This window comes from Rattus rattus, chromosome 4 (assembly GCF_011064425.1).
Source record: "Rattus rattus isolate New Zealand chromosome 4, Rrattus_CSIRO_v1, whole genome shotgun sequence".
In the NCBI taxonomy this organism is placed as follows: Eukaryota; Metazoa; Chordata; class Mammalia; order Rodentia; family Muridae; genus Rattus; species Rattus rattus.
Window position 1 is genome coordinate 4,912,519 of NC_046157.1, and position 11,009 is coordinate 4,923,527.

The 11,009-nt window shown below is 42.6% G+C and overlaps 1 protein-coding gene across 1 annotated transcript in view; it reads left to right on the top strand.

Moving 5' to 3' along the window:
- The window catches only part of Klhl24 (kelch like family member 24), a 29,916-nt gene that overhangs the window by 12,363 nt on the left and 6,544 nt on the right, over positions 1-11,009 (top strand). The window contains exons 4-6 of the mRNA XM_032899943.1: positions 7,966-8,150; positions 9,122-9,240; positions 10,858-11,009. The exon at positions 10,858-11,009 is cut by the window's right edge and continues 37 nt beyond it. Of these exons, the coding sequence (XP_032755834.1) occupies positions 7,966-8,150; positions 9,122-9,240; positions 10,858-11,009 (456 nt within the window). The remainder of the gene's footprint in view (positions 1-7,965; positions 8,151-9,121; positions 9,241-10,857) is intronic.

Here is an 11,009-nt window from a genome sequence, read left to right on the forward strand (position 1 = left end):
TTACACAGAGCAGAGCTAGATAGCAGAACTCCCCTGCTGGCCAAGCTTAAAAGAAGTAAATGCGATACAGTACATATTCCGGTACAGAATGCATAGAAGACAGACAGACAGAGCTGGGGGATTCTGTATCCAGAGGGTGGAGCATCACTTACCAGGTTAAGGCACCTTCAGCTGGGGACCCGGACTCAAGCGCTGGGACCCCGGGGCTGGAAAGAGAGAGCCAAATATCAAAGGTGGTCCTCTGACTCCACGTACGCACCACGGCATGTACTACTAACCCATACATACACATACTTACACACGTTAATAAATACATGTACTAACCCATGTACCAAAGGTGGTCCTCTGACCCCACATACGCACCACGGCATGTACTAACCACACACATACTTACACACATTAATAAATACATGTACTAACCCATGTACTAACCATACACATACTTACACACATTAATAAATACATGTACTAACCCATGTAGCAAAGGTGGTCCTCTGACTCCACATACACACCATGGCATGTACTAACCATACACATACTTACACACGTTAATAAATACATGTACTAACCCATGTACCAAAGGTGGTCCTCTGACCCCACATACGCACCATGGCATGTACTAACCACACACATACTTACACACATTAATAAATACATGTACTAACCCATGTAGCAAAAGGTCTCTGACCCCACGCAGCACCATGGCATGTACTAACCATACACACCATTAATAAATACATGTACTAAATTCCAGTGATCCTCTGACCCCCATACGACCACGGCATGTACTAACCATACACACATACTTACACACATTAATAAATACATGTACTAACCCATGTAGCAAAGGTGGTCCTCTGACCCACATACACACCATGGCATGTATAACATACACACTAATAAATACATACAACCCATTACAAACACATTAATAACCATGCATGTGCTAACCACACATACTTAACCCATGTACCAAAGGTGGTCCTCTGACCCCACATACGCACCATGGCATGTACTAACCATACACATACTTACACACGTTAATAAATACATGGACCTGGGTGTGGTACTGTGTACCTTTAACCCCAGCACTTGGGAGGCAGAGGCAGGAGGATCTCTGTATGCCAGCCCAGTCTACATAGCAGGTTCCAGGAGAGCCAGAACTACCTTGTTAAGTCTCACTGTAATTAAGACTGACAGATTCTCACCTTTTCCTCCCAAGTGCTGGGATTTTAGCATGGGGTTATATAGGCATGAGCCACCAGGCCCACTTTTGCTTTTGCTAAAGGGTCATAATTCATACGGGAAGCCCAAAGTTCCTCACTGTCTTGAGAAAACTGAACAGCCTCAGGACAGCATAATCATCCTCTTTTCTAGAACTTTCTACATATAGAGTATCCCTCCAAAAGGGAAGTCACTCATTTTTTCCAAACTTATATTCTTGTGACAGGTAGAATGTTCTATACTTAGGGGGGACCAATTAAGGTGTGGGGGTTTAAACACTAGGAAGATCTAAGAGTTTGTAAGTTCATCGTCTTGAGGTTAGGCCCAGCAGTTAATTATATACATGAGTCCCAACTTGTAACACGTCCATGTGTTCATTCTTGTGGAAGTAGGTGCAGTATGCTGATGAAAGTCTAATGGGAGCCATGAGAGGAGAGGAGTTTCCATCAGTGTGTGGGGAGAGTAGTAGAGTGCATGAAAGTGGGAGGAGCTGCTGGGTGGAGAGGATTGAGGTTGGAGGATCCACCAAAGTGAACGAAGCGTGATGAAAAGATCACCAAGACAGCCACTGTGTGTGCTGATTTACTTTTTATGTGGGTGGTTTGCCTGCATGCTTGTCTGTACACCATGTGGATGCAGTTCCCTCAGTGGCCTCATGAGGGTATCGGATCCCCTTGGAACTAGAGTAATGGGCAGCATGAGCAGCCATGTGGATGCTGAAACCCAGGTCACCCTGAGGGAATCAAACCCAGGTCTTCTGAAAGAGCAGCAAGTTCGCAGAGCTGCTAAGCCTGTCTCTAGCCCCTGATTTCTAATTTATTTTTATTTTATGTGTATGAACATTTTGCCTCTGTGTATCTAAGTGCACGTGTACACGCCTGTTCCATTGCATCTTAACTAATACATTCTCCCATGTAGCTGGGCTGTATAATTCACCATTACTACATGTTTAAACGCTTTGAGATCAGACACTTTGCACAAAGTATTCATTGAGGGTTTCCTGTTAATCCTGAGACTCCAGAAAAGCCAACTCCACTATTTATTTTGAGCCAAATTTAAATCAAGTTTTATTAAATATTAAATGCTGACCAAGGGATGGACTTTGGTCAGGACCATTCTCTGCAGTTTCCCAGCTGAGAATGCCCCCAAACCATGCGTTGCAGGGGTTTATAAGACAAGCCTATGGGCCACTCTACTTTCCCACGAGGCTTTGTTATTTTGCAAGAACTGCAACTCCCTGCATTCCAGGAAGTTATCAACCTCCCCTCCACCTGACCCTTAGGCCATCCTTGGTGCTCCTCAGATAATACCTCTGTTACCATTTTTAACTTTTTTTAGAAATAGTCTTTGTATAGAAATGTGTGTGTAGCCACGTCTCCTGCCTTTCTGAATAGATGGTACACGGTATTACTGTTCCTTGCCTTGGTTTTACCACCTAACGGTTCCTTGGTTTCCTTTTTTATTGCCAGTATTGGAGGTTTAACCGAAGGCCTCGCCCATGCTACTCTCTAGGACTGGTTGTAAAATTGTGTTTGAAGCTGTTCTGTATGACCATGCATTGTTGTAAAATTATAAAAAATGGCTTTTACCCCAACTAGATCCCGCACCATAGTACCCCAAGATATCTGCTGGTATCTTGCCAGAAACACATCCCAACCCCACAGCATCCCCACACTCTCCAAAACTCAATCCTCCATAAGAAAGAACACACAACACAATAACCTCTGATCCAATGGATAAGATATAATTGCCCACCTAAACATACAAAGCCCATACACATCCATCCCTTAAGAATATTCATGGGGTTGGGGATTTAGCTCAGTGGTAGAGCGCTTGCCTAGCAAGCGCAAGGCCCTGGGTTCGGTCCCCAGCTCCGAAAAAAAGAACCAAAAAAAAAAAAGAATATTCATAACAACCTGTAAAGGTACACTGTGGAATCTTTTTTTTTAAGATTTTATTCATTTATTATATATAAGTACACTGTAGCTGACTTCAGACACACCAGAAGAGGGCATCGGGTCTCTTTACAGATGGTTGTGAGCCACCATGTGGTTGCTGGGAATTGAACTCAGGATCTCTGGAAGAGCAGTTGGGTGCTCTTAACCGCTGAGCCATCTCTCCAGCCCATACACTGTGGAATCTTTTTTTTTTTTTTTTTTTTTTAAAAATCTTTTTAGGATTTATTTATTTTATGTATGGGAGTACACTGTAGCTGTCTTCAGACACACCAGAAGAGGGCATCGGATCTCACTCATTACAGATGACTATGAGCCACCACGTGGTTGCTGGGAATTGAACTCAGGACCTCTGGAAGAGCAGTCAGTGCTCTTAACCACTGAGCCATCACTCCAGCTCCCACGTCAGCCTCCGTGTTCTCTCGGCAGCTTCTCTCCCTCCTTCAGTTCCAGTCTTCTCTTCCCTCAAACTTTTCTCCCATCCATCCTTCCTTCTCATCCAATGACAGGCCTCATTTTATCTTGTACCTGCCTTCACCTTATAACATCCTACAAACACATAAAGATCTTTCATTTTTGTCTTATTAAAGAAGCTTCCTAAATTATTGTCAAGAAATGTGCACACAAGTATAGTGTCCACAAAGTCGCCAGAAGAGAACGTTGGCTTCAGAGAGATGAAGTTAGGCACTTGAGTACCCTGACAGAGATGTTGGGAACTGACCTGTGCAGGACCAGCTCATGCTCTGAAGCACTGAGCCATCTCCAGCCACCTCTGCTTCCTTCTCTCAAGCAACATTTGAGTAGTACTCTTCATGAACAGGACATGATTTGAATAGTATTCTTCATGAACAGGACATGATTTGAGTAGTACTCTTTATGAACAGGACATGATTTGAGTAGTATTCTTTATGAACAGGACATGATTAGGTTTTGTTGTTTCATTTTATTTTATTGAGAAAGGATCTCATTGTGTGTCTCTGACCTGAAAGTTAGGGATGTAAACCAGGCTGACCTTGAACTCACGGAGATCTACTTGCCTCTGCCTCTAGTGTTGGCAGTAGTGTATTATTGTTTGGTCACTCAGAATGAGTATCCACTTCAGCCAATTTTAGGACAACTTTATGGCCACAGGGAGTTGAATAGTGAAGCAAAAAAAGTGTTAACTGAAAACCATACCTATGTTAGGCTGATCAAACAACCAGTCGTGACTACTAATAGCAAGATATAGGGGTCCCTGCAAGCTCTACTGCCAGCAGAGAAACCACTGCAGGAGTCAAGAAGGACTTAGCTATCTGGGCTGGTTCAAGGAGTTGTGACCTCAATCAGTTTATTTTTGATATATTTAAGCTCAGTACAAGTTTGGAAAGAAAGTTCCCATGTAACAATTATCACAACAAAGCTTAGGACATGAACTACATCAAAACTCCTTTGCAAAGTCCATGTGGTCTCTTCCATAAGGATGGGTCCTGCTCACTGAGAATCTGTTCACAAGGATCTAGTGAGGAAGGGTTTGTAATAAGTATAGTTGTAAACTCTTTTGTAAGTACATAGAACCCCTTTCATAGGAATGTGTTCTGTTGATTGAGAAACAGTGCTTGGGAGTCTGTAGGATTCTGGTAAAGCCTGGCTCTATAGGTAAAAGATCACCAGGTTATAACAGTATCCACTTCAGCATTGTGGGTGGAAAACAGGTATGCACTTCCCTTCCACTTTAAGAGAAAAGCCTGCATATATCACATTTCTGGTTCCTCTAATGCTCATTATGAGCAAGAGGAACGCACGATGCTGTAAGATGTGATATTTTTCTTTTGTTTTTGGTACTAGAGATAGAACCCAGTGCTTACTCTGCAACTAAGTTATTTCCCAATTCCTATTATCTTAGTAGTTTTTATTATTACCTTGACAGTTTATTTATATATATATTTAAATACATATTTAATTTAATAATAATATTTAATACATATTATGATCCACTACCCCATTTCCTACTCTTATACTCTCCCATTTCTGCTACCCTCCCCAACTACCCAGCTAGCTCCTCTGCTTTCGTGTGCGCTCAGAGCGTATGAGGGAGAGCATTACCTGACACTTGGTCAACATACCCAAGACTTACTACTGAAGAAAGTAACTTTCTCTCCCCTGACAGTCATGGATGCCAAAACAACTCAGGGAAGCATGGAGCCTATGGCCCTCCTCCATCCATGCTGAAATGTCGAACGGTCCAGTCATGTACAGATAACCAGAGGAGCTGCTGTGTGTTCCTTATTGCTGCAGCCATTGCGTGTGCAGAAAATTAAGCTGGGTCACACTTGTCCACATTCTCCAGCTCCTGGAAAGGCGTGGTGGCGATCGTCTCATTCAGGGAGCTGCACTTAGCAGTCACTTGTTCCCAGCACTTTAACCTGCTGCCTGCTGCAAGGCCTTCGTCAAGGCTGAGAGCAGCACTGCGGGTCTAAACACAAACACGTAAGAGGCAGCCTGACCTCGTGCTCAGCCTCACTATGGAGCGCTGCCTCCTTATGAGCCTCCCGCCGCGGCCTCCCAAAGCTGGGATTAGAGTATGTGACACCATGACCATGAATTTACTACCCATTTACATGATGATCATCCTTTTGGTAGTGAGCCTCTTTCAACATCATGGCATCCAGTAGTCATTACCACAAGCATACAGATTTAAGCTGTCTCTGAACTTTTACCTTAAGTCACACGTGCGCATTGTGTCTGTGTTTAAGCACATCTAGCATTAGTTCCCCATAGTGATTTTTAGATAATTGCTACTTTACAAAGTAAACCTGTGAGTCTTGGTCACTGTACGTCTGCTTTCCTTATAAAAGCCGCCTGCCTGGGGTAGTTCCCAGTGGAAAGCCCTGGCACACAGACTCCTGTGTCCTGGCCAAGTTTAGAAGATAAGAAGGTCAGGTTGTCTGTGGGGGCAGATCTAATGTTGACTATGAGAAACCAGGTAACTTGCTTCTCTTCTAGTCTGTGTGTCTGTTCTGCCTGGTGGCTGAGACCAGAGGATGACAGTGTCAACAACTCAAGGCTAGCCTCAGCAACAATAGTGAGGCCCTGTCGCCAAAAAGGAAAGAAAGAAAGAAAAACAAGTGAGGCTGAAAGTTTAGGTTGGTGAAAATTTAAGTTAGGCCAAAAGCTTGCCTAGTGTGCCCTGGGTTCAAAACCAGAGCCACACAAGAAGAGAGGAGAAAGGAGAAGCATCATCCAGCAGATTAAATCTGTTAAAGCTGCCGGCTCAGCATGCTGTTATAGTCAGGTCTCTACGGGTCCTTTCAGCTAACAGAACTTGGGAAATTCACCCAACATTAAAAATTTTCCTGCCAAAGACTCTGTAATGTTCAAGTCAACATCGCTAAGACATAAGTTGAGTGGTTAGAGCGGTTATTCACTCCTGTGGTTATGATTATTCTTCTGCTCCTTCATCATTTACATAGTTCTTCTAGGGCTGGCCATCCTGCCTTTAGACAATACAGTGAATTGATAATGTTCTATCGTACAGATTGAGAACTCTCAGGCTGCTTAAGGTTTAAAGTCTCATACTCACCTTTTTTAATGGATGCATGCATGTTGTAATGGTGGAACCTACAGACGTTTTTTAATTTTCTTTGATTTCATATATCCCTAACTGGACAGCATGAGGACCTTGCAAATAAAATAACTTATTTCTGAAGAAATACTCTTAAATACATTGATGCTGACTTTATTTTTAGAACTAGCAATAAGGAAAAGTTGTTCTTGCCTTGAAAGCCCAGTGACTATGTTTCAGACCCTAGTACAATGACAAAACAAAAGGTTTAAAAAGTCAAAACCTGGGGCCGGAGAGATGGCTCAGTGGTTAAGAACACTGACTGCTCTTTCAGAGGTTCTGAGTTCAATTCCCAGCAACCACAACCATCTGTAATAGAATCGGATGCCCTCTTCTGGTGTGTCTGAAGACAGCTGCAATGTACTCATATAAATAAAAAGTAAATAAATCTTTAAAAAATTTATTCAGACCCTATAAAAGCCAGGGTGTTATCTCTTGCCTTTAATCTCAGCATTCAGGAAGCAGAGTCTGGTGGATCTGTGTCTCAAGACAGTCTGGTGTACATAGTGAGTTCCCAGCTAGCCAGAGTTACATAGAGAGACCCTGCATCTAAATCAAGCAACCAACCAGAAAGGCCAGGTTTGGTGGCTGTAATCACATCACTCACTCACTTGTATTCTCAGGCTGAGGGAGGAGGATCATGATGTTTAAGCCAGCCCAGACTATGTATTGAAGCTATTTCCTTTAAGAAAAAAAGAGAGAAGAAGAAGGAGGAGGAGAAGAAGAAGAAGAAGAAGTTTATTGTCAGGGTCAGGCTGGGAAGGTGGCTCATTTGTTAAGAGCACTTGATACTCTTGCAGGGGACCAGGGATTGGTTCCTAGCATTCACGTGGTGACTCATAGCCACCCCTAACTCTGGTTCCAGGGTATCCAGTATCCAATGCCATTCTTTGACCTCCATAGGAACCAAGCACATACATGGTGCACGTGCATACATGCAGGCCAAACACTCATGCATGTAAACCTAAAAACTTTTAAGAGGAAAATCCTTGTGGCTATTTTCTGTGGCATAGTGATGTCATTGTTGAGTGATGTCAAAGTGCGTCACAGGCAGCCGGCACTGTTCATCACATCACAGGACAGACTTAACTGCCTGTCGTGGGGCTAGGGCTTTGAACAGTCTTGACTATGCTTTAATGTATCCTCTAACTGTTACCTGTGCATTCTTAATAATAATTATTTTAGGTCTACTGGCTACTCGGAGGTGATAGTTGTGGTTGGCGGCTGTGAACGCGTGGGAGGATTTAATCTTCCATACACTGAGTGCTATGATCCCGTAACAGGAGAATGGAAGTCCTTGGCCAAGCTTCCAGAATTCACCAAGTCAGAGTACGCTGTCTGTGCACTGAGGAATGATATTCTTGTTTCAGGTAAGTACAAAATTATTGCAGAGGCTACGACTTTTAATTGGGAATCACCTTGAGTGTTTTAAAATAATAACGTCTTACTGAGCATAAAATGAGTATTTCAGGTAAACAGTTTTATACATCAAAACTGAAAAGACCTTTTGCCCTTGAAAACAAGAATTACTTATAAAAGATCTACCAAAAAATGGTTTTGGTCATGATATTTTGAATGCTGTGTACTCTAAGAGTATGTATGTATTTTAACTGCGTGTGTGTGTGTGTGTGTGTGTGTGTGTGTGTGTGTGTGTGTGTGTGTGTGTGTGTACACATGGGGGAACATAGAAGTGCCTGCAGGATCTCCTGGAGTGGCACTTGTAGGTGGTTGTAAACTGCCATGGGGGTGATGGGTACTCAGATCCTCTGGAGAGCAGCAACTGGTCTAATCACTGTAAACTGTAAAGTTAGAAGTATTCGTACAATCAAACATGTTGAATTTGCTTGTTTTCTGAAATTATCTCCCCAAGTTTATCAATTAGAATTTATAATGAGCATATTTATTAGACATGACATAGTCCTAAAAGTCTGATAAATTATAGATTTTCAAAAGGTATAGCTGATATCTGTGCTTGAAGCCTGTAGGCTGACAACAGATTATCACAGATTATACTTTACTGCCCAGCGAATGACTCTGACTTACACCTGACTTTCTGTGGTTTTTACCTCTTTAGAATTACCCCATTTGTAGTTATCTGATGCCTGGTTTGTAAGACTCACTCTCTGTGTTTTATTATTTTGGAGCTTATAGTCATTATTTCTCAAGGTAAGAGTTGGCAGACTTTAAATCTGCTCTGTGTAACTATTTCTCTTAAGCTGTAGAAGGTTCTGAGCTTCTTGAATTGAACGGGTAAATTCTGCTTCATCACCCGTGTTAGTGGCATGGCCCTCCTGGTTGTATTCAGTGACATTACCACATATGCATTGTTTTACATTTCAAGGTGGAAGAATCAACAGCCGGGATGTCTGGATTTATAACTCACAGTTGAATATCTGGATCAGAGTTGCTTCTCTAAATAAAGGCAGATGGCGTCACAAAATGGCTGTCCTTCTTGGTAAAGTAAGAGAAAAGGCTTTTTATTACTTCTGCTGGTAAAGGTCCAAAAGAAATGCCACAGCTGCATCTTGCATTTCCCTCTGGGTGTTTTGGCTTCAGATGGTATTTCCTTCCATTACTAACCAAGATAAACTAAAGACATAAACAATATAACACTGTGCTTTTTGAATAGATATTCTGTTCTCCCAACTTCACATTTGTAGCAGTACGCACATTTCTCACACACTGGAATCCAAATGCTTAAGAAGAACTAGAAAGGCATTATATCAGATTACAAAACCAGGCCAGTGTCTGGTCCACACAACCTTTTCCCTTTTACTGACTTTGGCAGTCAAGCAGAAAAAATGTTTATCTCAAGTGGTATATTTCGCCCTTTTCAGTTGTGCAAGAGGAGATAGAACTAAGATAGACTCTCCAACGTGTTTTGTTTACTTTTTGTGTGTGTTGGGGAGGTAGTTGTGGTGGCATGTGTTCTGTGTTGTGTGTGTTCATGTGTGTGTGCCCTTGAAGGCCAGAAAACTGTGTCAGATCCCCTGGATCTGGCTGCTGGAAGTAGAACCTGGGTCGTCTGTGAGAGCGGCAAGAGCTCCTGTCTGCTAAGCAACGCTCCAGCCCATGTGCACTTCTTTTCTCTTTTGAGACAAGATGACGTTACACATGAGAAAGAGGTGGCATTGGCTACTGTGGACGTACACGGGCACACAGAGATGAGTTGTGGACAGGTTTAAATCACAAAGTGTGAAGTTTAGCCCAACTCTTAAGCATTCGTTCATTGATCGTCTGTTCAAAGGATTGATTGGTGATGTTTTCAGAAGGTTGACATGTGGTTTGAGGAACTATGAAATGATGCAGAACCTTGGATAGATGGTAACAATGGAAAGATCCTTTGGGAGACCCAGGGGGCTTCACAGTTAATCCCATGCAGCAAGAAGAGTTTATAATTGTTCATTAAAAGAAATGTGCTGTGAAATGAAATCTTGATTGATAAACTTTGTGATAGACCCCACAATATACAGGGATGGCTCTGCACGTAAGCCGTTACTGAGTGCCGTGCTTGCTGTTCGAGCCGTCTTGTACAGGTGTTGCCCGACCTCATGTTATTCATGGAAAATGCTGAGAAAGCCCTGCCAGTACCCTGACTTGGGTACTTTTCTAGCTGCTTTAGGCGCTGAAAGATGGGCCTTGCCTTCAGAGAGCCCACACTGCTGACCCCACCTAGTGCTGCACTTACACAGCTTTGTTACTTTGTAGTCAAGTAGCTGGGTGTCCAGGGAACAAAACAGGACAAACCTTATCCCACAGGTATGGCAAAGACTTGTTCTTCAAAGGGGATGGAAAGGGGGAAAAGGTCAGACATAGCACAGATACACAATAGGGAAAACAAATACACAGTACACTTGTGGGATTAAAATGCCACTGAAGGAAACATAGCAGAAAAGCTCTGTAATGGCGGTAGTCACAGGGGTGCTAAAATAGTAAACAGGCTCAGAAAACTGAGCTAAATACACTGTAGTGACAGCTGTCAAGGCCTTGGATGAAAGAGATCCTCTAATTTTAACAGAGCAGATAAACATTTTAGACTTGCTAATTAAGATTCTTTTCCCTGTATCTTACATATAGGTATATGTTGTTGGCGGTTACGATGGGCAAAACAGACTTAGCAGCGTAGAATGTTATGATTCCTTTTCAAATCGTTGGACAGAAGTTGCTCCACTTAAAGAAGCCGTGAGCTCTCCTGCGGTAACAAGCTGTATAGGAAAATTGTTTGTGAT